The sequence below is a fragment of the Podarcis vaucheri genome (genome assembly GCF_965113315.1).
Source record: "Podarcis vaucheri genome assembly, chromosome: 4".
Classification (NCBI taxonomy): Eukaryota; Metazoa; Chordata; class Lepidosauria; order Squamata; family Lacertidae; genus Podarcis; species Podarcis vaucheri.
This window is the reverse complement of record NC_138762.1, coordinates 10466707-10494640: the sequence shown is the minus strand read 5'-3', so window position 1 is coordinate 10494640 and position 27934 is coordinate 10466707. Positions and strand designations below refer to the sequence as shown.

General features: G+C 49.1%; 1 protein-coding gene across 9 annotated transcripts in view; it reads right to left on the bottom strand.

The window, feature by feature from the left end:
• EMSY (EMSY transcriptional repressor, BRCA2 interacting) overlaps positions 1–27934 on the bottom strand; it is a 47460-nt gene that overhangs the window by 9152 nt on the left and 10374 nt on the right. For 3 of the 9 annotated variants that reach the window (XR_014218744.1, XM_082218986.1, XM_082218987.1), the window contains 18 exons: positions 27191–27265; positions 25616–25797; positions 24014–24166; positions 22722–22981; positions 21164–21458; positions 18076–18390; positions 16139–16288; positions 15041–15214; positions 13852–13887; positions 13152–13288; positions 12254–12427; positions 11005–11203; positions 9060–9224; positions 8158–8313; positions 5489–5548; positions 3386–3536; positions 2213–2363; positions 192–776 (listed from right to left, as the gene is read on the bottom strand). Coding sequence is in view for 8 of the 9 variants with exons in the window: in XM_082218986.1 (XP_082075112.1) it covers positions 192–776; positions 2213–2363; positions 3386–3536; positions 5489–5548; positions 8158–8313; positions 9060–9224; positions 11005–11203; positions 12254–12427; positions 13152–13288; positions 13852–13887; positions 15041–15214; positions 16139–16288; positions 18076–18390; positions 21164–21458; positions 22722–22981; positions 24014–24166; positions 25616–25797; positions 27191–27265 (3418 nt within the window). In the remaining variant the exon portion in view is untranslated. Of the gene's footprint in view, positions 1–191; positions 777–2212; positions 2368–3385; positions 3537–5488; positions 5549–8157; positions 8314–9059; positions 9225–11004; positions 11204–12253; positions 12428–13151; positions 13289–13851; positions 13888–15040; positions 15215–16138; positions 16289–18075; positions 18391–21163; positions 21459–22721; positions 22982–24013; positions 24167–25615; positions 25798–27190; positions 27266–27934 lie in introns of all 9 variants that reach the window. The other 6 variants (XM_082218988.1, XM_082218990.1, XM_082218989.1 and 3 more) reach the window with 6 other exon arrangements.

The window sequence follows — 27934 nt, the reverse complement described above, 5'->3', positions numbered from 1 at the left end:
GAGCGAAAAATACGGTACTTCTCGTTCCAGGGATTTTCGCGGTTATTTCTTTTGTCTTGTGTAATTTCTTGGTTCCGTGACTGTCTTTTTTTCACTGTTCAACGTGGCAGCTTCCATGGGGCCCTCAAGGCAGGTGGAATTCTCCCCCCCCCCAACCCCTCGCAGCACCCCCAGCGCCCCGAATCCTTTACCTGGCTCGCCGGCTGCTTCTCAGGAGGGGTGGAGACCTGTATCTGTCCCTGGGGCGGCTGGGGCTGGACGTAGATCTTTTGGGCAGTGGGCGCCTGCTGCAGTTTAGGCAGCTGCTGGGTGGTCTTGACGGCCAGGACCTGGACCACCGTCTGCTGGGGCTGGGCCACCAAGGTGGGCAGCTGCCTCTCGCGGGCTATGGGGTGGTGGGGAGGAGGAGGAGGCGGCGCCGCCGCCGCCTGCGGGGCATCCAGCTTGGGCTGGGCCAGCTCCTGCGGCAGCGGGGCGAGCTTCTGGTGCCGGATGGAGAGCTGGGGCATCTGGGGCAGCTTGTGGGGCAGCTGCTCTGCCTGGAGGTGGATGGTCTGCTTCTGTTTGGCCTGGAAGCACTGGAGGGTCTTGACCTGAAGCTGTGTCTGCTCCAGCTGGGGCGGCTGGCTCAGTTTCTGCTGCTTCTGCGCCTGCACCAGCGCCGAGCGGTAGAAGAGGCCCGTCTGGGGGTCCAAGGTGTCCATCTCCTCTACCTCCCCTTCCTCTGTCCCCAGCTGCTCGCTGTGCTTGGTGAAGGCCGTGTGGCTGCTCAGGGCCTTGATGCACACAAAGGAGAGGGAGCAAAAAGACGTCAGTGTTCAATGTATTCATACGGGATACCACTCCCCATATGAACCAGCCTGGACCCTGCAATCATGATATGAGTGTTGGAATTCCTGCTCCATGACTGCAGTCATGGGATTTTTGTCTTTCACATGACGGTGCATGTTTTGACTCCACAGAGTGGGAAGTGACGGAGACAGGATGTTTTGTGTTACTGTGTTCTGTGAAGTGGGACTATTGTCCTTTGTTTTCTCTTTGCTGCCTGATGCTAGAGAGAGAAGGAGCCATGTTGCAGTGCTCTGTGTGTGTTTATGTGTAAATAAAGTAGATTAGCCAAAATGCTGAGTTGCTGAGGTCTGTTACGCAAAGCTGTGAAGACTCTGCAGATCTCTAAGTGTGCCAGTGTCTGTTGGCATCGGTTGCTGTGATGTTCCGGCAGAAGAAAGCTTTTGAAGCTCCCGAACGAAAGACCAGGAGGAAGGGAACATGCCAGTCGTGCATGTGCCTCTGCCAGGGTCCAACTCGAGTGTAGGCTGAACTCCTGACACTGAGGTCCTTCTTCACGTGCCTCCTCCATGAGAGGTCTGGAGGGAGGCAACACGAGAATGGATCTTATCTGAGCTGGATCCCCGTTTGTGCAATGCCCTCCCCAGGTATGCCTGCCTGGTGCCACCCTTACATATCCCCAGGTGCCAGGGGGGAAAAATTCCTTTTCTCCTAAAGTTTCGGCTGATTGAACAATCTGTGGTCTTTTAAATGTGTATATACGGGGTATTATTAATATTATTACAGTGGTAACTTCGTTCTCAAACTTAATCCGTTCTGGAAGTCCGTTCCAAAACCAAAGCGTTCCAAAACCAAGGCGCGCTTTCCCATAGAAAGTAATGCAAAACGGATTAATCCGTTCCAGACTTAAAACAACCCCTAAAACAGCAATTTAACATGAATTTTACGATCTAACGAGACCATTGACCCATAAAATGAAAGCAATAAACAATGTACTCCAGTTACACGATCAATCAATCAGTAGCTGAACTGAGTTCCACATAGTCACAAAAACAAAACAAAAAGAGCCAGAAAAACGCAAAATAAATAGCAAAACCAGAGAAACCTCAGGGTAACACTCAAAACAGAAGTGTGGCACTCAAATCGGAAGAATTACACTCAAAACGGAGCATGTTCCGCTTCCCCAAAAAAGTTTGCAAACCGGTACACTTACATCCGGGTTTGCAGTGTTTGGATTCCAAGTTGTTTGAGTACCAAGGCGTTTGAGAACCAAGGTACCACTGTATTAGCTTCTCCAGGGAGGGAGTTTCCAAATCTCTAGCATCACCACCTCAAGAGGGGAAACACAGCTAGACACCGGAGGCCCAATCACCAGAACCTCCCTGGAGCGAAAAAAGGCTGCGTTGGAGAGACGGTTACCGACCTGCTGCATGATGTGGGTGATGGCGCCCGTGGAGGAGGCTGGGATGGATTTCACGACGACCGACGTTTGCGTTGCTGTCTGGGACTGGGCCACGTGCTGCAGCAGAGTCCGCTGGGGCTGGGAGGACTGCTGGTGAGGCTGGGACCGGTGGCTAACTGGAAGTGAGAAAGGGAAGGAAGGACAGGAAGGAAGAAAGAAAGAAAGAAAAAGGTCAACGGTAGCCTCTCAGGGTGTGTCACAAAGCTGCCTGCTCCACTGGAATTCTCATGAAGCCATGGAAAAATTGGTGAGATTTAAAGTACAGTGGTGCCTCGCAAGACGAAAAGAATCCGTTCTGTGATTCTCTTCGTCTAGCGGTTTTTTTGTCTTGCGAAGCAAGCCCATTGACGGATTAGCGCTATTAGCGGCTTTTAGCGGCTTATCTGCTGATCGGATCAGCTGATAAGCGGCTTAGCGGCTTAGAAAAAGGGGGGGGGAGGAAAAAACTCCAGCAGGAACTCACAAGACATTGTCGTCTTGCGAAGCAAGCCCATAGGAAATTCGTTTTGCGAAGCACCTCCAAAACGGAAAACTCTTTCGTCTAGCGAGTTTTTCGTCTTGCGAGGCATTCGTCTTGCGGGGCACCACTGTATGTGTGTTCAGCAGCAGTACTAGTCTTACATGCTGGGGTCAAAGGGGCGTGGATCGGCCTTTGCCTCTAGGTGCTTTGAACTACAACTCCCCACAGCCCTAGGGCTGGTGAAGGCTGATGTACAGCTACAGGCAGGTGGGGAATGTCACCTAAAGTGACAGTGGAGGGGTGGGTGGGGCGGGAAGGAACAGACAGCACCGCTTCTAAGCAGCCACCATGTTCCAAATCTTGCTCAAGAAGGCCAAAGGGTACAGCACGGAGTGGGGTTGTACACTGCAAGGATCCCAGCCTGCACCTTTCTCCTACGTGCATAGACACACACACGGGATCTCCGTCAGCAAGTTTCCAGGGGAAAGAGCAGAGACTGCCCTTGCTGTATTGTTGGCTCCACCTGCAGAGCTTTAACTTCACCCACTATAAATGGAAAAGAGGGTTGTCGACAGCTACTAGCCATGATGGTTATTGCTCTGCCACCGCGGCTGGGAGGCAGGGATGCTCCTGAATGCCAGCTGCTGGAAACCACAGAAGGGGAGGGGGGGCACTTGCGTTTGAATCCTGCTTGCGCCTTTCCCATAACGAGCATCTGGTTGGCCACTGCAAGAGCAGAGTGCGGCACTACTTGGGTCATTGGCCTAATGCAGCAGGCTCTTCTTATGTTCTTATGGCCAATTGCTCTTGGCCATTTGTTCATTCCTACGGAGAAAAGCAAAGGGTGGGTGGAATGGGGCCAAATCTGCTCCCTGCCCTGGGATTCCAAGTCTCCTCCTGCCGCGTCTTTTGAGTCACAGTGGAGCTTGGGCACCACAATTCAAGAAGGACACTGACAAATTGGAACGTGTCCAGAGGAGGGCAACCAAAATGATGGTCAAAGGCCTGGAAACGATGCCTTATGAGGAACGGCTAAGGGAGCTGGGCATGTTTAGCCTGCAGAAGAGGAGGTTAAGGGGTGATATGATAGCCATGTTCAAATGTATAAAAGGATGTCACAAAGAGGAGGGAGAAAGGTTGTTTTCTGCTGCTCCAGAGAAGCGGACACGGAGCAATGGATCCAAACTACAAGAAAGAAGATTCCACCTAAACATTAGGAAGAACCTCCTGGCAGTAAGAGCTGTTTGACCGTGGAATTTGCTGCCAAGGAGTGTGGTGGAGTCTCCTTCTTTGGAGGTCTTTAAGCAGAGGCTTGACAACCATATGTCAGGAGTGCTCTGATGGTGTTTCCTGCTTGGCAGGGGGTTGGACTCGATGGCCCTTGTGGTCTCTTCCAACTCTATGATTCTATGATTCTATGACAGAAAGGTTGCAAGCTGGTTTTCCACAGCTATCCCCCAAACAGGTGGAGGCTTCTGAAGGCTCAGGAAAACAGAGTCCCCGTCAGAATGTCTCGTTTCCCCGTCCTTTGCAGTTCAAGTGAACACACAAGGTGTCTTCCAAAAGCCTACGCGCTAGTAAGGGTTAGGAACAAAACCACATTCTTAACACCCTGTGCAAATACACACAAGTGGATAACACAATGTTAAGAAAAGCCTGGCAGCTGGGTCAGGTCAAAGGTCCAACTAGCTGAGCATCTTGTTCTCACAGTGGCCAACCGGACGCCTGCCAGGAACCCTGTGGACTCGTCCTGGTTAAAGGTGCCATGTTTTGGGTCTTTTCTATCACCTTCTGTATCACAGCAATGGCACAAGTGAAACTCCCTCTTGAGTAATTGCTTTCAATAACTCTGCCCTCGCAGAAAATTCTGTACACCAAGAAACTCACAAGGAATCCTGGTTAATCATTGTGAGTAGGCAAAGGCCCAGAAATGTTATGCTTTAAAAAAACAAAAAACTAACGAGTAATTTGTTGGCACGCTCCGCTGAGAGAGGGAAAAAAGTCCTAAATCTTCAAAGGAAGTGTGGGAAATCAATAGGCTCATTAAAATCCAGCAACAGTTACCTAGGAATTTGCCCAGGCTAAGATCGAAACCATCTCCACGCCTCTTCCCCAGTTACATAGTTTACATAGATGCCTTGTGAACAAGCCTCTATGTGGTCAGAAGCCTCCATATGACTATTGAAGCTGTCAATTCTGACAACTGCTACAGTCACCCACAGAAAGCCTCCTTCCAGACCCTAGAGCAGCCTTTCTCAACCTGTGGGTCCCCAGATGTTGTTGGACTACAACTCCCATCATCCCTGAGCTCTGGCCTTGCTAGCTGGGGTGATGGGAGTTGTAGTTCAACAACATCTGGGGACCCACAAGTTGAGAGCCGCTGCCCTAGAGCCATCAGTCACATGCTTGCCCACTCCTTGCCAGGCTTTTCTTCACTTTTTGCAATGGTGCAGAGGAACAAGTAGTCACGGCAAAGTTCTGGTTCTCTCTGCTACCACAGAAAGGCTAAAACAAAGTGCCCATGGTTGACAGTAGCAGCTGTCATAACCAACAGCCAATACAATCAACTGGAGACTTCAAACTGCTAATCTATAAGCACTTGGGCAAAGCTTTCCAGTGTAAAAAATAAAATAAATTGGAAATATACTGATCCAGATAAAATAACGGATCCCAATGCTGACGCACACCAGCACTTCCATGCTGTATAAGGTCACTCCAAGGGCCTCCAGAACAGTCTATAAATTTTTTTTATGTCTTTTAGAAATAAAACATCTAACCTATGTGGCTTTGGAGGTATTCTTCCGAATGTGAAGGAATACAGTGCTGTCTTCCTGAGTCTGCAGATAGACAAAGATGTTAGAGATACGAGAAGAGGCGATTTGCTCTGCTCATCTCCAGCCAGCGCTTGCTCTAAAGCAAAACCAACTATTTATTGTGATCTGTCCTGGACAGGCGTCTTCCCCAGCCCTACCTGTAGACGCTGGGGCTTGAACCTGGGACCTTCTGCATGCAGAGCGAGCGCTCTAACCAGCATGCTGCAAAATGTTCCACAAACGCAACCAGAGTGCCGGCTAGATCAGAACGAAGACTAACCTACATCTAATCTAACACCCAATGCTAGCTTCAGCGCACGTTCTGCAGGAGTCAAGCCATGAAGTGGAGAGGAAGGGTAGGCTATAAAGCCACCAAGGAATTTTTTGAGCGTTAGGGAGGCAGACATCAACTGCTCTGCATTGCAGGGGGTCGGGCTTAAGGACGCTTTGGCTCCCACTCAACTCTACAATTCTATGGTTCTGTTTGACAAGAATCTGTGGCAAGCTATTCCACAGGCTCCAATATTTGGGCAGGGGTGTGTGTGAGAGGGAGAGTGGGCAAGACGGGAGGCAAACAGCAGCTGAGAAAAGCAGCCACATACAATCTTCCCAGATACACACCTTGGAGACGGCCTCATTCCCAAATACAATCCATAAAGCCAGGCAAAAACAGGATCTGCTAGGCATGAAGAAGGGATGGGAAATGGAGAGGCCTTCACAGTACTTCCAAATCCTGGAGTTGGGAGTTTGTTGTCACCGTTTTTCTTGGAGGGGATCAAGTGTGGGTAGTGAGAGAGGCACTCTGCATTTACTCAGAAGCTCCACTAATTCCTGAACGTGGTTCAGCTGCAGGCTCCAAGATGGAGCCGTAGTACAAATGACGCCCCAACTATTCTCTCTGGCCAATTCCCAGAGTTGGCACTTTCTTCTTCCCAAGATCTGTCAATGCTCAAAAGTAAGAATTTAACAGCAGCGCTGCTGCTCAGACCACAAGGCCTAGGACAGGGGTCTGCAACCTTTAAGACAAAAGGAGCCACTTGGACCCGTTTCTGAAGAAAAAACAACAACTGGGAGCCGCAAAACCATTGCGACATTTAAAGCATGTGCGCCGCTGCCCTCCGATCTGACAGCGGGCGGGAAGGTGACGTTGGGACGGTGCGTGACTAACGCACACACCGCCCCCATGTGACGTCACAGCCAGTACAGCGCCTGCCACAGTGGGGAGTGTCGGGGTGCACAATGCGCCTCCTCCCCTCGCTAGTATCCGCCCCGGAGCCGCGGCAAAGGTGTAAAAGAGCCACATGCGGCTCCGGAGCCGCGGGTTGCAGACCCCTGACCTAGGAAGACCTTCATTCTCTGCCCCAAAGTGGATAGCCAGCCCGCAAGCAGAGCATTAAAGCAACAGTCCACTTTCCACTGTTTGTCCCCAGGTAAAAAGGTAAAGGTAAAGGGACCCCTGACCATTAGGTCCAGTCGTTACCAACTCTGGGGTTGTGGCGCTCATCTCGCTTTACTGGCCGAGGGAGCCGGCGTACAGCTTCTGGGTCACGTGGCTGTATGACTAAGCCACTTCTGGTGAACCAGAGCAGCGCACGGAAACGCCGTTTACCTTCCCGCCGGAGCGGTACCTATTTATCTACTTGCACTTGACGTGCTTTCAAACTGCTAGGTTGGCAGGAGCAGGGACCGAGCAACGGGAGTTCACTCTGTCGCGGGGATTCGAACCGCCGACCTTCTGATCGCCAAGTCATAGGCTCTGCGGTTTAACCCACAGCGCCACCTCAGGCAGGTTGCCTCTAAACATGGAAGTTCCATTTAGCTATCATGGCTACTAGCAATTGGTGCGACTTCTCTTCCTCCAAGGATTTCTCTAATCCCCCCTCCAAACCAAGTGCCACAACCACAACCTGTGGCAGCAAGTTCCATGCTAATCATGTACTCTTCAGTGACAATCTACTTCAGGCACCCCCAAACTCGGCCCTCCAGATGTGTTGGGACTACAACTCCCATGATCCATAGCTAACAGGACCAGTGGTCAGGGATGATGGGAACTGTAGTCCCAAAACATCTGGAGGCCTGAGTTTGGGGGTGCCTGATCTATTCTCTCTGCCCTGCTCATTCATTCAGAGCTCTACTGCATCAAACCCGCTTCCCCAAGAGATTGGTTTTTTTGCGGTAAGGAAAGTGATGGGAATGCAGAGGAAAGCAAGGGATAGCACACCTTCTAAATCAGGATGGATGCTCAATGAATTGGTCGTTGGGAGGTCCCAAAAGTCTGTGAAGTTTTCCGCATCCTGCTTGCAATATATATATATATATATATATATGCTTTCGTAGATTTTCACGGGTACAGGAATGTAGGTTTTGGTGTCTTCGGGTGTCTTCCCGTGTAAGAGTCGGGGTGTCTGGGCGACGTTTCGACGAGGTCTCACTCGTCATCTTCAGGCTGGTGCTTTCGGCTTCTTGTTACTGGAACAGAGCTCTGTTCCAGTAACAAGAAGCCGAAAGCACCAGCCTGAAGATGACGAGTGAGACCTCGTCGAAACGTCGCCCAGACAGCTCTGTTCCAGTAACAAGAAGCCGAAAGCACCAGCCTGAAGATCTCCCCCTCCCATGTCTCCTACGTGACTCACCAGTGGTGATGTATTCTGCAACCAGTTCTGACTCCACCACAGCGATAGAGGGGCTTTCTGGAGAATGTCGCTTCTCTTGGGTCATCTGGATGGGAACGGCCATTTGGCTCAGATCAATCGTTGGCTGCCTTGGCTTGGATTCCAATTTCTCCTTCACTGCTCCGGCATAAAGGAGAAAAAAAGGAGCAGAGAACACTGTTGTTGCTTTTTGTTTTGGTCTCAAGACTAAGCACACAAGCCCCCCCAATGACGCATGCCCAAATTTTTATTTATTTATTTATTGCATATCTTCGCCACTTTGTAATTCAAGGAGATGTACAGGCAACCCCCCATTTTCATGCGCAACTGCACAGACGTGCATCGCTGCAAAGGGGCACGAAAGGGGCAAAGCGGGCCTAAAAGAGCACAAAAAGGGCAAAAATTGTGCGAAAACGGCGTCTAGTAATCCCATAAGCCTTTGCAAAGGCAATCCCAGGAGGCTTTGCACCGACACTTGAGGCTGTGGAGAGTTGGAGCTTGAGCAAGGACGTTTGGAGGGAGCGAATGTGTTGCTTTCAGGCTTTTTCAACGATGTTCCAAATATACGCAATTTCACTTAAACATGCATAACCTCAGTGCATAACCCCCGGGTAAATGGGGAGTTGCCTGTACATGGTTCTTGCTCTCCTCATTTAATCCCCACAACAACCCTTTGGGGTAGGTTAGGATGAGAGGTAGCGACTTTCCCAAGGTCGCTCAGAGAGCCGCATGGCCGAGTGGGGATTTGAACCCTGGTCCCTCAGAATCCAAGGGGGTGAGCAGCACACATAGACAGGACCAAAGCCTTTTCTGCCACTGAAATAAAAACGGCAGGCTAGTTGACGCAAGGGAGCCACAGACGCTCCGGGATCAAGAGCGCCCACCTGTTGTTTGCTGGAGCTCCAACAGCGCTTTAATTGTCGAAGTGGCCGACTGGGATTCACTGGAGACGTCCTGGTAGATTATGGTAGGGCTGGAGTCCACAGCAATCTCGTGTTCTGACCAATCCTGGCTTCGGGAGGCGATGACGTGAACCACAGGCTGGGAATCTGAGACGCAAAGGAACATAAGATCGTAAGGAGAGCCAGTGGTTCTCGCAACAGCCGAATAGATGCCTGTGGGAAACCTGGCAAGCAGGATTCGAGCATAATTGCCGCCTCCACTCCTGCATTTTCCAGCAACTGGTATTCGGACGCACTGCTGGCTCCAACAGTGGAGGCAGAGCATACTCACTGCGGCTCATAGCCATCGACAGCCCTCTCCTCCATGAATCTGTCTAATCCTCTTTTAAAGCCATCCAAGGTGGTGGCCACCACTGTGTGTTCTATTATTTTATCTGCCCTGAATCTTCCAACGTTCAGCTTCACTGGATGAAAAAATTATCTCTATCGATACAATATGATACAATAATCTTTATTGTCATTGTCCCATATAGAACAACAAAATTGAAAAAAAATCTACCTAAGACATTCAATAACCAACAATCCTGCTATCCCAACCTGGTTAGCCCCCTAAAAACTCTGATACCCCATAATTAAATACAATATACTCCTATAGAGACTAACTTACACTGCGTTTAAAACCAAAACCGCATTTGGATAGAAATTGTTTCTCAGGCGGCTAGTCCTAGTCTTTATAACCCTGTACCTTCTTCCAGAAGGCAGAAGCTGAAAGAGATCATTTCCGGGGTGCGCACTATCCTGCGCTATCCCTGCAGCTTTCTTATGGCACTTGGAAGCATAGATTTGATCCAAGGTGGGAAGAGTGCATCCAATTATTCTCTCTGCAGTCTGGACAGCACTTAGAGAACGGGGGCATCTCTAATGAATTGCTTTTGATCTTTACCCTAGCTAAGCCGCAGGCCCATCTTACAGCTTGGGAGCTTGTTGGATGCTAACTCTTCAAAACGAATTTCATATACAGTGGTGCCTCGCAAGACGAAAAGAATCCGTTCTGTGATTCTCTTCGTCTAGCGGTTTTTTCGTCTTGCAAAGCAAGACGATTGACAGATTAGCGGATTAGCGCTATTAGCGGCTTATCTGCTGATCGGATCAGCTGATAAGCAGCTTAGCGGCTTAGAAAAGGGGGGGGAGGGGGAAAAAACCAGCAGGAACTCGCAAGACATTGTCGTCTTGCGAAGCAAGCCCATGGGAAATTCGTTTTGCGAAGCACCTCCAAAATGGAAAACTCTTTCGTCTAGCGAGTTTTCCGTCTTGCGAGGCATTCGTCTTGCGGGGCACCACTGTAACTTCAGGGATGTCAAAGCTGCTGTTCCTCCCACCTCCTCCAATTTGCACTTTGCTGCTCCCTGTTGGCCATCAATCTAGGAGGCCATGTTCTCTTACGAAAATGATCACAGGCGAAGACAGAAACAGGAGGCAATCAAGCACCATTGCATTAGCAGGTGCGCGGGCTCTGTCGTGGGTGTGCATGGAGCTGCATGTCCTTTTAAGGCCACTGTGCTTGCATGCTATGATTAAGGAAACGTGGTAACTGGGACTAAGGGGCTGGCCACCAACAGGAACTGTCCAAGCCGTAGGATTTCATGATTCTAACTCCACGGACAGATGCACACTAACATGTTCAAAGGACATCTTATGAGCATGCAGAACAGTTGGGGATGCAGAGCTCAGAAGCCGAGCTCATGAAGCCAGCCAAGGCCGATCTGTTCCCAAAGCCCGAACCACAGAATCGTTTTGAGTTGCAAAGGAACCACTAGGATCATTTAGTCTCAGCTCGGAAGTCCCCAAAACGTGGGGACGCAACCTCCGGGAAAATATAAAAACCAACCCAAGCCGCATTACGCTAGGAGATCTATGCAGGTTTAACCTTGGGAACCCTGCGAGGATTCAGTTGAAGAGGAGCTGCTGTCTGTGTACGCCTGGGGCTCTTCTTTCACCTCTGGCAGCAAAGCGTTCCCCGCCTCCACCACCCGGGAAGCTTGCTGAAGGGTTTCGGTGACCAGCTGCCTTGTCTGCTCACTCACAACCGTTGCCTGGAAGGTCACTGGCTTTGGCTTGATAAGGACCTGAAAAGAGGGGGGGGCAGTTTACAGCAGGGGTGCACATTTGTTCACACCAAGGGCAAGGTTATCCCCATGCAAAGTTCTTGGGGCCCACATGCCGGAACCAGGTGGGACAAGACCCAGACCCAGTTCTTCCCACAGAAACAGAGGCATATGTTTAATTCCACTAAAGATTCGGCTTTCGTTTTTTCAGGCTTTTCTTTGGAAAGGCTTCTTTTGTGGGAGGGGGGAAGTGCTCTCCATCACCCTTTATCTCTCCCGATTGTGCACTCAGCAATCGAAGTGGAAGAATATAAATACAATCAATGCACAGCTGAACTACAACCCCAGACCCACAGTCAAGTCTAAGCCTCAAACTTCAAAATGCAATTGTGTCCTGGAAAACTGGAGGTTGCAAAATGCATGGACTAGTCTCTGCTTCTCAGTTTCTGTTGTATTGTTTTATGCACTGCGCCTTGCCATTGTTTTATTGATTATAGTTTAGAAATTATTTATCGTACTGTTAAGGGTGAATTTCTGTTTAACTTTTATATGCTGATATTATTTTATACTATTCTAATGATTGTTAAATGTTACTTTTTTGAAGCAGGCTGCTTATTTTAAAGTTATGTTTTATTATCACATTTTTGTGATATTACATTAGATTATTATAAGATGCACATTTTTTGTTTCTTCAGCTTGTAAACCGCCTTGAGTATTGTAAGATAGAAAGACGGTATGCAAATTAAAAATGATGATGATGATGACTACTTGTTGCACACAATATGATTTCAAACATATGCAGTTGAAGGATGCTGGCTGATATCCTGCAACGTAAACTGGGCGAAAAAGAGATGTTTAGCTCTCCACCTTACTGGGGAAGCAAGACTCTCTCCATACGCTGGCTCCAGAACCCAAGGGACGCTCTCACAAGATCTAGTGGCCACAACCCAGACCCAGTGTGCAGAGAAGGCCTTGCTCGCCAAAGCAAGGCAGAGAGTTAAAAGGCTATTTTTATGCTGGTGGTGAAACAGGTTTGCCCCCCCCCCCCCCGCCCAAACTTCTTAAGCGTACCTGCGTTTTACCCTGCTGCCCATAAACAATTTTGGTCGGGATGATTTTGGTAGCTGGCTGGACGGCAGACCCGATCCCTTTTGGCTGCGTGACGATCATTTTGGTAATGGGCCTGGTGGCAGTGATGATGGCTGGCTTCGCTCCAGCTGGCATCGCTTGGATCGTTTTCTCTCCCTGAGGACAAAACTTTCAGGTTTACCTCGGTGAGGCTGGGCCAGAAAATTAAAAAAATCACACGCATCACGTGACTTAACTCACTTGCTCTCATACTCCACCTGCACGGGACCAAGCAATTTCGCCCTATGCAATGCAAAGGGTTAAAAGCCCTGTAACTGCATGCTTAAAGGTAAAGGAACCCCTGAACATTAGGTCCAGTCGTGGCCGACTCTGGGGTTGCGGTGCTCATCTCGCTTTACTGGCTGAGGGAGCTGGCGTACAGCTTCCAGGTCATGTGGCCAGCATGACTAAGCCACTTCTGGCCAACCAGAGCAGCGCACGGAAACGCCGTTTACCTTCCCGCCAGAGCAGTACCTATTTATCTACTTGCACTTTGACGTGCTTTCGAACTGCTAGGTTGGCAGGAGCAGGGACCGAGCAACGGGAGCTCACTCCATCGCGGGGATTCGAACTGCCGACCTTCTGATTGGCAAGTCCTAGGCTCTGTGGTTTAACCCACAGCGCCACCCGCATCCCTAGTGCATGCTTAGTGGAGAGCAAACTATACACAAAACTTAAGCTGGACCATCCGAGTAATACATTTGGCACCAGCCTGGCTGCAGGAGTTGCCGGAAGGAGGGTCTACTCTTTAGCCTTTTCTTCTCTCAAAGGCATCTCCCGCAAGGCAGTGGGTATTGATGACGATGATGAAATAGCAATAATCACAGTTCCTCCCTCTTACCCCCGCATTTAGCAACGTCGTGACCACGTTTTTGCCCGGAAGCCCTTGGATGGTGGTTCCTTTCCCCGTCGTCTTCTGCACGACTATCACGTTGGGCTTGGACGTCACGGGGATGGTTGTGATTTTGGTCGTAGTTCCTTGGTTGCCCGAGTGGGAGGGGAAACAGAAAGGAGGTTCGGTTAGCAGCAGCAGTGCTTGCCCCATTACTGCTGTGGTTCCCCCATGGCATTACAATTTAAAACGGCCTCATCCAAGCACCATTTAGGGGGCACCAAGTACAAAAAAACACCAATGACGCCCTCCCCCCCATTCCAGGCAGAGAGACCCATAACCACTTCCCCACTCAATGCAATGGAGGGAGCTAAGCTGGTCAGCAGTCACTGGGGAGCTGTAGCTACAGGGGCTTCCAGACCATGCACCAGAGGGCACAGGGACCCTGGGAAGGGGACAGTTTTGCTAGGCCAGGGGCACAACCTCATATCAGGTCAGGTCCAACTGGAAAAACTGACTGGCAAAGCTGTTTTTTACCTGCCAGACCAGATCTCAGTTAAAAACAGGAGACCGTGTCATCTCATGTGGCTTTGCAGCTTCTCATCGGTAAAACGCCAGCAAAGTCACAGGGTGAGGGGTGCTGTGATACCTCATGGAGGGGGCTGGGGAATCATGCAAAGGTTTCTAGAGCATTGCAAGTTTTGGGTACCTTTTTGTTGGAAATAGGTCTTCATCAAGGAGTTACCTTTCAAAAAAAGCGAAAATACAACAGCTTGGTCTACACGCAGTGGTATTTGTTTGGAACATTACCAGCTTCCAGGGGGAGGGGGTTTGAATTAAAATACAGACTAAAAATATGCCACTGTTACAGATCAGCATTCATTTGTCTTTTCGACTATGAAGAAAAATGGAGTTTCCATGCGTGTGCCAGCGACTGCCGTTACCGCAAAGATTTATTGTTGCATTGCACAGGAAGCAGGGAAAGGCTTCCTCCATTTTTATTTTTTAAAAATTTATTTCGTTTTGCGACAAAAACAAGACAGCGTATATCATCATAAATGTACGAGTAACATATAGTCAAGTTAAGTCTCTGTCGTACTGTGATACATTTGCTCTTCTTTACTTACGACCGGAATTCTCCTTCTTTGTAAACAAAGATGATACTGTAAACAATCGTATTTCAGAGAAGGTCACTTGCTGGCAGTGGTGGGCAGTTACATTCCTTTTGTGCTATGTATTTAATAAACGTGGCTTGCAGCTTTTCTTTGTCATTCTTAAACTGTTCCTTGTACTTCACCTATTGCGTCAGTTTCCCCCTCAATGCAATGTTCAAGTTTGCTGGTATTATTCAGACAGCAAGTTGTCTCCTAAATCTTTCCACCTTCTAGCTATTGTCAAGCGTGCTGACGGTAAAATTTTTAATAAGTCCTTATTTGTAACATTGTGACTTCCCTCATCAAATTTGAGTAGTAATAACAACCCCATTCTCGGATTTAAGTCTAGTTTCTGACCAGTGACAAGTACCATTTCCTAACAGATACTTTCCCTGGAATTCCTCTATCTTTCCATCCTGGGACTATCTATCTATATCTATGTCAATATAACTCTATCTTATGTGTTGGAGTGTGTGTGATTTATTCAGCTGTTTCTGTTTCTATTTTGATTATGTATTTTGTGGATTTTGTATTGTAATTTTACCTTGTGAACTGCCCTGAGACCTGCGGGCATAAGGCAGCATATAAATATAATTCATCAATCATTATAACGATAATTCTTTCTTGCAGCCTACTGCTGGAACCCCCACTGTTCAAACATACAGCAGCAACACACAGACAACCCAGCCGAAGCTCCATTGACCCATCTGATCCCTGCATTTTTCGAGACACAGGTCTACCTACCGGAAACGATATTGCTGCTGATTATCTTGCCTCCCAGGGTGGCAAGCGATTTGGGGACGACCGTGATGATGCTGCCGCTGGTGGTTTTGACGTAAGTGGCGGCGCCCGGCGTGCCAGTCATGCGTGTCCCAATGGACGGGCTGACTGTCGGACGAGTGTAGGTCGCCTGAGTTCCTGGTTCAAAGGGGGGGAGGAGGGAAAGGAAGACAGCAGAGGCATCAGCGAGAGGAACCGATACCGCGAGCTGAGAATCAGAGCTCAGCCACTGTATGAGCCGCTGTTCAGAAAGTGGTGCCTGAGTTTCGATTCTTCTCCCGCCGTCGCTTTCCCCTTGTGTGTTGTGCTTTTTAGACTGCAAGCCTGTGGGGAGCGACGGCTTTGTTTTGATTGTATCCAAGCTGCTTCGGGAGCCTTTTTGGCTGAAGAGCAAGGGTACAAATGCTTTAAATGAACAGACACCAATGGGAGGTGAACACTGCCAAAACTGTGCGCATGCACATAAGCACACACAAACCCTGGACAGGTGGCAAGCCTAAGGTCTCGGCGAGGCCGACATGGGATCGCAGCACTTCAATGTCCCTCTCCGCAAATGCCAAATCCCTGCACACAGAAAATCAGCATGTCAGGGAGAAGGCTATAACTGTGCACGTTATATGCTCACATTTATTCCGTGAGCCACCCTGAGAGCTGCGGGTATAGGGCGTTATATAAATTCAATTAATCATCATCATCACCCCTTGCAAGTGGAGAGGTGTCTTGGCTGTTCCACAGGACTGAATGCTCCTCAACACAAACACACAAGTCTTTGGAAATCAGCAGGTCAGGGAGAAGACTAGGTAGGAATCCTTGTCTCTGACATGTTAATTTGGCAAAGTGTGGACCCCACGTCGTAACAAAGAGAAGAATGGAGGAATCGTGTTGTTGTTTTTAGTACACAAACTTACTTGTATTCTCATGTAAGTAGGCTAAAAATGATTCAAATATGTCAAACAATCTGTATTGTATGATCATCTTCACTGTGCCCTAGATACATCACCATTTAAGCTTGTTTCCCAAGTTTAAAATGCTTTCCACCCTCTATAGGAAAGAATCACTCACCAGCAGGGGCTGTGACCAGTTTGGTTGTCATGATGGTCCCATTACTGCTCACCACCATAATAGGGGAATTGCTACTGCTGGGCAAAGTTGCTGTGACTGGCTTGGGGAGGATTTTGCTGGGCTGCACTTGCTGGGTGATTATTTTGACCCCTAGGAAAGAAAAGAGGCATCACGAGTGGGAGGTGGACGTAAGAAGCAAACATTAAAAAGGAAGGCCAAATAGCTACAGAAAGACAGAACAAATCATTCCCCACAACACAGGGGAGCTGCATCAGAAGAGCATTTAACTTGTGCAAATTCAACGGTATATGCTTAGCTGAAGCTCCATTCCAGATTAATTCTAGTCGTTTTCTTCTGCCTGCACCTCTACCTGCCCCCTCCTTCTGCGTTTGTCTCTCCTCCTCTGTTTGATCAAATGAATAAATGCTTAAGTCAAGAAAGAACTTAGCATATGAAGTTGAATGTATGTAAATATACCAAAATCTTGAGGGAGAATTTCCTGAAGAAAGAAATTACAGTGGTGCCCCGCAAGACGAACGCCTCGCGAGACGAAAAACTCGCAAGACGAAAGGTTTTTTCGTTTTCAAGTTGCTTCGCAAGACGAATTTCCCTATGGGCTTGCTTCGCAAAATGAAGCTTGCCTCCGCACCCCGGACCTCTTTTGAAGCTAGGGGCGGCGGGGAGAAGATCGCTTCTCCCCGTTGCCAGCCCCGCAATCTCCGGGGACAGAGGGGAAGGCGTGTGCGCGCCTTCCCCTCTGTCCCCGGACCCCTTTTGAACCAAGGGGCGGCAACGGGGAGAAGCAATCTTCTCCCCTCCGCCCCTTGCTTCAAAAGAGGGGACAGAGGGGAAGGTGCGTGCGCGCCTTCCCCTCTCTCCCTGGACCCCTTTTGAACCAAGGGGTGGCAACGGGGAGAAGCGATTCTCCCTGCTGCCCCTTCCCTTGCTTTAAAACAGGTCCCCTCTGTCCCCGGACGGTCTCCATAGGAACGCAGATTGATTTTCAATGCATTCCTATGGGAAACCGTGCTTCGCAAGACGAAAAACTCGCAAGAAGAAAAAACTTGCGGAACGAATTAATTTTGTCTTGCGAGGCACCACTGTAAATATTGTAGCTTAATCTAAGAAGAAATGTAACATGTGGACTTGAATGTTTATAAATATATCAAAACGTGAGAGAGAATTTATTGAAGAAGCCTGAGACTCTTCATGGGCGAAACAGGTGACAAACGCTGGCACCCTGTCTAACTCTTGTGCGTAGCATCACTGACACTTCGTTTGATCAAACTTGTCCTTGCTGATATCTAACTCTCGATCGTAACATCACCGACACTTCGTTTGATCAAACTTACCTTTGTTGAAATCTACAGGAGCCTGGCTAAAGGAAGTTTAAAGACTGAATCTTCCTTTTGGACACAATTTGAATGAGTTTTCTGTTTGTGGCTTCTGTAGTAGATTTTGTACATAGCTCTCTCAATTGTTGGATTATTAATATGAGATTTAGAACGTAGAATGGTTTGGCAGCGTTTTGTGCGCCGCTTATGTGCTGCTTACTTTAAACTGGTCTACTATGTGAATTACAGTGGTGTCCCGCAAGACGAATGCCTCGCAAGACGGAAAACTCGCTAGACGAAAGAGTTTTCCATTTTGGAGGTGCTTCGCAAAACGAATCTCCTATGGGCTTGCTTCGCAAGATGACAATGTCTTGCGAGTTCCTGCTGGTTTCTTTTCCTTCCCCCCCTTTTTCTAAGACGCTAAGCCGCTAATAGCGCTAATAGTCTAATCCGTCAATGGGCTTGCTTCGCAAGACAAAAAAACCGCTAGACGAAGAGAATCACAGAACGGATTCTTTTCGTCTTGCGAGGCACCATGGTATAAGCATAGGTTCCTTTCCTCAATCCCTGACATGGAGGCCGGAGCAACCCATTTATCGGTACCTGATTCCTGCTTGATCTGGATGGTGGGCTTGATGCCTGGCGGAAGGGGAGACTGCTGGGGGTGCAGGCCTGGCTGCTGCTGCTGGGAAGGCTGTTGTTGCTGTTGCTGTTGCTGCTGCTGGGCGGCCACGGGGGAAGCCTGGGTTAGCTGCTGCTGCGGCTGGGCTTGCTGAAGCTGCTGCTTGGGAGACGGCTGTTGTTGCTGCTGCTGCTGCTGTTTAGGAAACGGTGTCAGGATCTGGGTCGGCGCCCCCACCAGGGTCTTGGGCGAAGGCAACCGGGCCGCTGCGACTTTAATGGCCGATGTGCAGACTCCTTGAAGAGAGGAGGAAGGCAAGCATTTGGTGCTTTGTCCTTTGTTTTGGATCATTACCAACCTCTGAGTCACAGCCACGGCCCACTCCCACACTGAGTTCACGTGACCCGAGTAATAATAATACAGTCAAACCCTGGGTTAGTCGCTTCAGGTTAAATCTTTTCAGGTTGCGTCCCACAGCGACCCAGAAGTAACGGAACAGGTTACTTCCGGATTTCGCCGCTTGCACATGCGCAGATGCTTAGAATGGCGTCAGCACATGCGCAGCAAATCGCGACCCGCGCAGACACGGGTTGCGTTCTGCTCATGATGCGAACAGGGCTCCGGAACGGATCCCGTTCACATCCAGAGGTACCACTGTAATAATAATAATAATAATAATAATAATAATAATAATAATAATAATTTATTTATACCCCACCCATCTGGCTGAGTTTCCCCAGCCACTCTGGGCAGCTCCCAACACAATATTTAAAACATGATAAAAAAGCAAACATTAAAAGCTTCCCTAAACAGGGCTGCCTTCAGATGTCTTCTAAAAGTCAGATAGTTGTTTATTTCCTTGACATCTGATGGGAGGGCATTCCACAGGGCGGGCGCCACCACCAAGAAGGCCCTCTGCCTGGTTCCCTGTAACCTCACTTCTCGCAGTGAGGGAACCGCCAGAAGGCCCTCGGAGCTGGACCTCAGTGTCCGGGTCGAACGATGGGAGTGGAGACACTCCTTCAGGTATACTGGGCCAAGGCTTCCCAAACTGCAGCCATTGAGTTTCATTCGCGTGGCATGTCTGGGGCTTTGTGGCTGAAGACGTCCCACCCGTTGCATCCAGCACCCATTTATACAGGCAACCCCCAATTTGCATGGGGATTACATTCCAGGTCACAGCGTGCGATGGTAGAGCACGCATAAGCCAATTTCCCCCCCATTCCCGGCCACTTCCAGGTTGTAGCGATGCACATGGAGGCGGTCGCATGTCGACTAGACATACGCAAATCTGTCGTTGCCTACAGTTGCATTTTCACCACTTCCTCTATTTCTTATATTGTTGTTGTTTTTAACGTATTGCAGATTAGAATATGGAAGAAACAAAAGGAGTAATAAAAAGGCGACTGGAAAGAATACAGCACCTAGCGTGGCACTTGACCGTTTCTGCAACAGCCAGAAGTTATGGGACATGCGCAGAGTGGAAATGAAGCAGTGCGCTGCCCCAGGATTTTTGCAGCACTGAAAGTGGGGTTGTCTCTAACTGCCCCATTACCAACATTAGTAAGTACAGTGGTACCTCGGGTTACATGCGCCTCAGGTTACATACGCTTCAGGTTACATACGCTTCAGGTTACAGACTCCGCTAACCCAGAAATAGTACCTCAGGTTAAGAACTTTGCTTCAGGATGAGAACAGAAATTGTGCTCCGGCGGCGCGGCGGCAGCAGGAGGCCCCATTAGCTAAAGTGGTGCTTCAGGTTAAGAACAGTTTCAGGTTAAGAATGGACCTCCAGAACCAATTAAGTACTTAACCTGAGGTACCACTGTACAACTCATCATTACCCTGTTTCCCCGAAAATAAGATAGTGTCTTATATTAATTTTTGCTCCCAAAGATGCGCTAGGTCTTATTTTCAGGGGATATCTTATTTTTTCCATGAAGAAGAATATGGTACACATTTATTGTCTAATTGCGAGTCAGCCAGACTCCGTCAGGGCAGAGCGAGCAGCAGGCGACAGCTTGTCCTGGCGGTGGCGTGGGCTCTCTGATTTAAAGAGACCTCGCACTGCCTGAACAGCTCTGGCTGCACTGTGGCCAATCAGTGAGCTGCGTGGCGGCGCCCACCGCTATGGTCCAGAGGAGTCAAACGCCTTACGGTAGTTTCGGGGGCCTTATATTCCGGGGAGGCCTTATGTTCGGGGAAGGCCTTATTATGGGGGAGGTCTTATTTTCGGGAGATGTCTTACTGTATTTTTCGCTGTATAGGATGCACTTTTCCCCCTCCAAAATTAAGGGGAAATATGCGTGTGTCCTATGGAGCGAATGCAGGCTCCTTGGCTTCAGTGATAGCAACACGAAGCCCCCAAAGCGCAGAGGGAGCGTTCCCTCCGCGCTCCTTGGCTTCACGTTGCTTTCGCTGAAGCCTGGAGAGAGGGGTCGGTGAGCACCTCTCTCACTCTCCAGGCTTCAGGGATAGCCGTCTGAAGCCTTTGGAGCTCAGTGCGAGGTCTCGCTGCGCTCCAAAGGCTTCAGGCGGCTATCCCTGAAGCCTTTGGAGCGCGGCAGGAACTCGCGCTGCGCTCCAAAGGCTTCACAACCTTGCCGCTGCTCCCGGACCTGTTCTGGGAGCTGGGGAAGCTCGGGCTTCCCCTGCCCCAGCACCGCGGCTAAAAATGAAGCCAAAACTTGGCTTCTGCCAAAGCCACGCGCAGCCTCTCCCGGCTGGAAAGGTTGCGTGTGACTGAAGAGGAAGCCAAGACAGCCAGCGGAATGGATCCCGCATGCTGTCTTGGCTTCTTTGCTCTTTGGGGCTGGGAGGGGGAAATAATATTTTTTTTCTTGATTTCCCCCCCCCCAAAAAAAAACTAGGTACGCCCTATGGTCCGGTGTGCCTTATGGAGCGAAAAATACGGTACTTTCGGGGAAAGACGGTAAGTGCAACACACAAAGGAAGCCTGGAAGACCCTAATGAGATGTAGCATGCAGTTTTCAGCTGCGCCTGTCTTTTCACCCGAGGCAGTGGGGGTCGCAATCTCAGAACCTTCCCCATGCAAAGCCAACGTCTCACCCTGTGCAACTGTGGACATAACCACGGAGGGCGTCGAGGAGACCACGGTGGTCACAGCAACCGTGCTGGGAGCGGAGGAAAGGGTGGAGCAGCCCCCGGTGGAGGCGCTGGTAGAGGTGCTGGTGGAGCTGCTAACCAAAGAGGACTGGGAAGCGGTGATGACCACTGGCTGCTTCTGGGTGGTCGAGGCAATGACCGACGTCGGGACGAGCTTGGTGACGGCCGCGTAGTTGTGAGACTTGGAGAGGATGTTGGGGACAAAGGTGGAGCTGGGAGACGTGGTGACTATGATCACCTGGAAAAGGGAGCACACAAAAAGGTTTCGATCATCACCCCTTGTGCCGACAGCCCCTCACTGCTCCCTAAAGGAGCACTTGCCCATTCAGAGTAAGGGTAACGCTGCCATCGCTCTCAACTGGCTTTGTGGCAATAAATCGTGTAGCCCAAACTGACTGGTTATTATTGCATTCGCTATCGATATGCGATTGAATGAGAACCTCCAAATTGATGCCGCAACAGCCAAACGTGGATGAGGCTTGAGGTTCACTAAAACTTATTTACAGCCTTCCATTTCTCTTGGGAGCAGCTCTTGAGGTTGCACCCGCAGACAAGGCTATCTCATTTCCCTGCACAGCCACCCTATGAGACAGGCTGTTAGGGGAGTTGGCAGCCTGTGACTCTGCCCCATTTCTGGGACCAATCGTGTGCTGCACTATCTTCTGAAATGTGGTGGATGGGGTTTTACTGAAGTGGAGAAGACATCAGCACATAACAGAGGAATTCCGGGAGAAAAAACGACAATTAAACAGAACTGGTGTTGCAGGGTGGTGTCAATAGCAGTTTCCAGTCTGTAGACTGGGACTGGGCTTAGCCTCTACCCCAGTTTTGGGGTGAAACAGCCTCCCCACATTTGTGAGCGTACTGCAATGTGAGTGGCAAACTTATTGGAGCTCCTCACACTTCTGATTGGCTGGCCCCCGCTATTCTTTCCCAGACTGGGAAAGCCAAAATGGCAACAGCAGGTAAGCTCTAAAGGGTCACCTGCCAGAAATATATGCTCCTCAATTTCACAGTGGCTGGGATTGCACAGGGACTGTAGACCAGACACCCCCAAACTCAGCCCTCCAGATGTTTTGGGACTACAGTTCCCATCATTCGTGACCACTGGTCCTGTTAGCTAGGGATCATTGGAGTTGTAGTCCCAAAACATCTGGAGGGCCGAGTTGTTGTTTTATTGGAAATTTCAACGCAGTGGTTTTATCAAAAATACATCCTCCACATTATTATTATTATTTTTCCTCCATTCCCCGCCTCCCCCCTCAACAAAAAACCCCAACCTCCCACCCCACCCCCGGATTTCCCTCAGCTCCATTCTCTGGTTTCTCAACACGTATTTCTAGCTGCGTGTTATAAAATTGTAAAGATCCTCAAGTTGTCTATCCATATATTACAATAAACAGTTTGTGAATCTTTATTGGAGGGCCGAGTTTGGGGGTGCCTGCTGTAGGCTAAGGAAACCTCTCGTTCTCAGCCGCACATACCGCAAAGCCCTACCCACCTTCTGGGTTGTGGTGTTGGTCGTCTGTGTCGACGGCTTCGTGAAGGTGATCTTCACAGGGGACATGTGGGGCGGCAAGGAGTTGGCTATGCTCTGCATGATGCTGCTCATCTTGGGGCTGCCGCTGACAGGCACCGTAATGGTCTTGGTGACCGGCGTGGCGGCCTTGGGGACCTCCTTCAGGAGGACTGGGGAGGAGCTGGAGGAGTTGGTGCGGCGCCGTTTGCGGGGCTTCTCGTCGTCATCTGAGCAGCTCACGCCTGCCAACGAGAGAGACGCCTCAGTCCGGTAGCCTCCCCTGCACTGATGCACCCAGAGCACTGCTCAAACCTCCCCAGCCCAAGCTGGCCCACACGCCAAGACACAACTTGTTGACCACTGACCTCTTCAACTGCTACTCTCGGGGGGGGGGTGAGCTCTTAATATGTCGCTATATTTGCATTTCAAGTTTGATTTGGTAAATCTCCCCTGGAAAGGCTAATGTTTGATGCAACCGGTCTGGGAAAATTAATGAGCAGGCGCCTAGAATTGTTTCATCGGAACTGAGAGAAAACGGCGGCTGCCAGCAGCGAAAAGACTTTTGGATGGATTCGGCAGAAATGCCAACAGTGTGAGGAGATGTTGCATGGACAGAGGGGTATCATACAATTAAATCCACACAGAATTTATTTTACTTCATCTTGCTTGTGGAAACAACTCAGAGGCAGTGAAAGAAGGAAAACGACAGGAAGAATTAAAGGAACAATAAGAAATGACGATTAAAAACAGCAGAGATATGAGATGATCAGAGCCTCCCCCAAACTCAAAGCATGGGAAGCCCCAGCAAAAAAAATATAATTCGGCAGAATATTTGGATTATTTGAAATGTATACGTATAATTTGGAATATTTAATGTGATTTGATTGTTAAAATGGAAAACTCAACAATTTTTTTTAAAACTGCTACTCTCTAGGTGGTCATTTGGAGACACCCCTCCCCCCGAGCTGTGGGGCCCTGGACTTTGGCTGCAGGAGACCAGGAGACTGACCAATGTTTACCAATCAGCATCTCTGAATTTACCCATTTACCCATTTACCCAGCTCAAACTGCTGGCTGTTTCAAACACATTCTTACATTCATCCATTCATTTTTGCCAAGCCCAAAGGGCGGCTACCAAGGCTTGCAGGACATTGTGAGCAGTGGTGGGGAAGGCCTGGCATATGGCGTTCAAAATCAAAGACCCGTCAGGCCATGCTCGAGACCTCGGCTGCCTCTGGAGGAGCCTGGCCCTCCTTTTCCTTGGTGTCACTTACTCTTGACGTAAACGGCGCTCCCACTTGGCAAGACAACGACGTTGGAAGCCGGGCTGGCAGGCCTGGGGGATTTCACGGTCGCGACGCTGCCGCTCGGGACTGGGGTGGACGTTGGGGTTGAGGTGGTGCTTGTGTAGGAATAGCAAACCACCACTGAAGAGAGCGAGAGAGAAGAATAGGATGATGCGTAAACTGAAGCGTTTTCATCTGTCTACTTCATTCATCTCCATCCTACACTCCAAGGGGCTAGAGGTGGAATACACACTCTGCCTCCACAATAACCCTGTGAAGTATGTTAGGCTGAGAGGCAGTGACTGGCTCAAGGATACTGCCACCCGCCAGACGTCTTGTGGAGGAAGCAAACGATAAAGGGCCTGAGATGATGATCACAGGGTCCAGTTTCGATCATATAGGGAGAAGCAGTCCTGAGCCGTTTAAGACTATACAGGTCAAAACTACCACTTCAAATTGGGCCCGGAAACTAATTGGCAGCCAGTGCAGTTGGGTCGAGGTTGGGGCCTTCTATACAAGTAGTAAGTGGGGCCCTGATATAGGTGACAAAGGTTTAAGGAGCGAGAGTCCAGCTCCCATCAGCCCCACGGGAGGCAGTGATGGTTACGATGGCTTTAAAGGAGGATTAGACAAATAAATAATAGCAATAATAATTTATTATTTTTACCCTGCCCATCTGGCTGGGTTTCCCCAGCCACTCTGGATGGCTTGCAACTGAATATTAAAAACAATACAGCATCAAACATTAAAAACTTCCCTAAACAGGGCCGCCTTCAGTTGTCTTTTAAAAGTAAAATAGTTGTTTATTGCCTTGACATCTGTTGGGAGGGCGTTCCACAGGGCAGGCACCACTACCAAAAAGGCCCTCTGCTTGGTTCCCTGTAACCTCACCTATCACAGCGAGGGAACCACCAGAAGGCCCCAGGTGCTGGACCTCAGTGTCTGGGCTGGATGATGGGGTGGAGATGCTCCTTCAGGTCTACTGGGCTGAGGCCATTTAGGGCTTTCAATGTCAGCCCCAACACTTTGAATTGTGCTCGGAAACGTACTGGGAGCCAATGAAGATCTTTCAGAACCGGTGTTATATGGTCTGGGGGCCACTCCCAGTCACCAGTCTAGCTGCCGCATTCTGGATTAATTGCAGCTTCCGAGTCACCTTCAAAGGTAGCCCCATGTAGAGCGCATTGCAGTAGTCCAAGCGGGAGATAACTAGAGAATGCACCACTCTGGCGAGACAAATTTCTGGAGGAGAGGGCTATCGATGGCTACTGGCCATGAGCGCTCTGCCCTGCCTCCACAGCTGGAGGCAGCAATGCTTTTGAATGCCCAGTTGCTGGAAACTTGTGGATTTCCCACAGGCATTTGTGAGAACAGGAAGCCAAAAGAGATGGGCCATTAGTTTGATCCAGCAGGCTTCTCTGATGTTCTCAGAGGCCATCATCAGGGTTGCTGGGGCCTGTATCCCAGCAGCAGCTTGAGGAAGTGAGGTTCCCCATCCCGGGTTGAAGGCCTAAGGACGGTGTCCCTTTTGAAGCATTAAGAGCATCCTTCTCCCATTCCCAATATCCAAAAGAGAGGAAGGCCACCTACCCTCACCTTCTTTGCTTCCTGTCTCTGCTGGGGAAGGGAGGGCTGCGTTGTGCTGGAGCGCCGCGTTGGCAACAGCATTTGCCGTGACGGTGAAAGCGGTTTGGGGAACCAGCCGGGGCATCAGAGGGACGAGGCGGCGGCCTTCAATCGACCACTCAGAAGAACTGTTGGGCCCAGACATACTAAGGAGAAACACGCAGGTCTGTAAACTGTCCGTTCCAAGTCGTTCTCCCATTCCTAAATAGGTCTTTCAAACCAGAAAATCTCTCTCCAGACAGGTATCGTGAACCTTCCCGAATCTACCGCCAGGTGGGGTGGATTGTAAATTCACCCAGAAATGGAAAACATTTAGCTACTGGGTAGAGCACACACTTTGTTGACAGTCCCGGATCCTAGAAGCTTCTGCTCAAAATTGATCTCCATCATAGCTGTCAATGTTTTCCCTTTTTTAAGGGAAATTCCCTTCTTCCGAATAAGATTCCTCGCAAGGAAAGGGAAATGTTGACAGCTATGATCTCCATTAGCATGGCGTCTGACCGAAACCTTGGTGAGAGGTCAAAGTATAATTTACTGGGTGAAAGAGACCAATGGGCTTATTCAGAATATGGTCATTTCATGGGATGGGAAGGGTCCATAGCTCAGCTGCAGGGCACCTGTTTTGCATGTGGACGGTCCTTCGCTTTTCCGGTTAAAAGGATCAGGTCACAGGTGCTGAGCACTTTTTTTTATTTTTGAGATATTCCGAGAGGGAATTGATCAAGTCCAAATGTCCTGGGTCCTAGTCCAAGTACTTCAGCGAATACACCATAGTTTAAAAGTGCATTGTTTAGTGGATTGCAAGTGTCAATTACCACGGGGCAAAATACACTGAAAAGAGACATCTAGAGATGTCCCTTTTTATTAATTGAGAGTAGGTTTGAAAGAACCAGAAGCAGTGTTCTTGCAGAAAAACTGGCCCATTGGAGTTAACCAGAGGTAGAGCCCAGCAATGGTAATGCTAATGACAGTTCTCAATCATTTCTCCTCTAAAAAAGTCACCGTCTGTCACTCAAACCTCATTCTGGAAGGACATAGCTGTATGTATTTAGCTTATGCTCTCACCCCTCCTAAAACCTGCTCCCAAGGTTCAGTTGGCTTTTACCAGGGGCAAAGCCTTTAGTGTGGCAAGCGCTGGGTCTGCGAAACTCCTTGTCACTAGAGGTTCAGCAGGAACCATCCTTGCTCATTTTCAGACACCTTCTAAAAACTGTGTTATTCAGATGGGCCTTTCGAACCGAAAATTCCTTGTCAACCAGCTCTCACAGGTGTGCCTGCTTTTTTTATTGTAATACTGTTACATCTTGTGATATTTTATATGAAAACGTGGCTTATAAAAACAAACAAATAAAGCAATGGCATACCAACTCATTCTTTCCAAATCCTAAATATGCAGTCTTATTTTTGTGATATTACCCGTTCATGCACGGCTGCAGGTTTAGCGTCTGAAAACCAAAGATGGTATTCAATTTGCTCATTTCAGATATTTGTATATCACTTAATTGTTTGCATTTCTTAATTAAAAAAAAAATTCCTTACTTGTGAGCAATCGTCGTCAATCGCTCATCATTGACCGCCCTTCGAACTTCAGCTCGATGCCTTTCTGTTGAAATGCTGTTGAAAGACACCAAAGTGTTAGACACAGAGGTACAGGCCAGAAGCAAGACAAGGCTTTGAAGGCCTTAAAAATCAAAGTGAAATGGACAGCTGTCAAAAGCAATGCTATAATGGGACTTAATTAGCCCTGCCAGCAGAGACTGATTCACCTGCCCAGACTTCAATGCGATATATATCGTCCCCCAATGCCCTTCTGTTTCGTCAAACAAACAAACTTGTCTCTGCACAAAAATAACGAGCGGAACAAACCTAACATTCAATAGCCCAGGGCACTCTGTGGCCAACTTGGAAGTCATCCTTCTGCAGCAAAAGAGCTTCCCTGAGATTGTTCAACTGGAGTTCTGAAAATACATTTCAGTCTATACATTTTGTGGACCTTTATCGAGACCAAGTTTTTATTCCCCATCTAGTCTTCTTGAGTACCATGTGGTCCCTTTCTCCTCAAATGGACTTCTGCAAGTTTCCATCGCCATCAACAACCAGCCATTGCCTTTGGGACGCATCAACAGCCGGACAGTGGATTGTATCCAACATAGTGCAAAATATCGCATTCTGTCAATGTAAAGATTTCTGCTTGCACCCCAAAATCTGTTCTGGGGTTTCCACCAACCCTCTGGAGCAGATCTGGAAAGGGCACAGGGTGCACATGGGGAAAGGAAGGCGAGA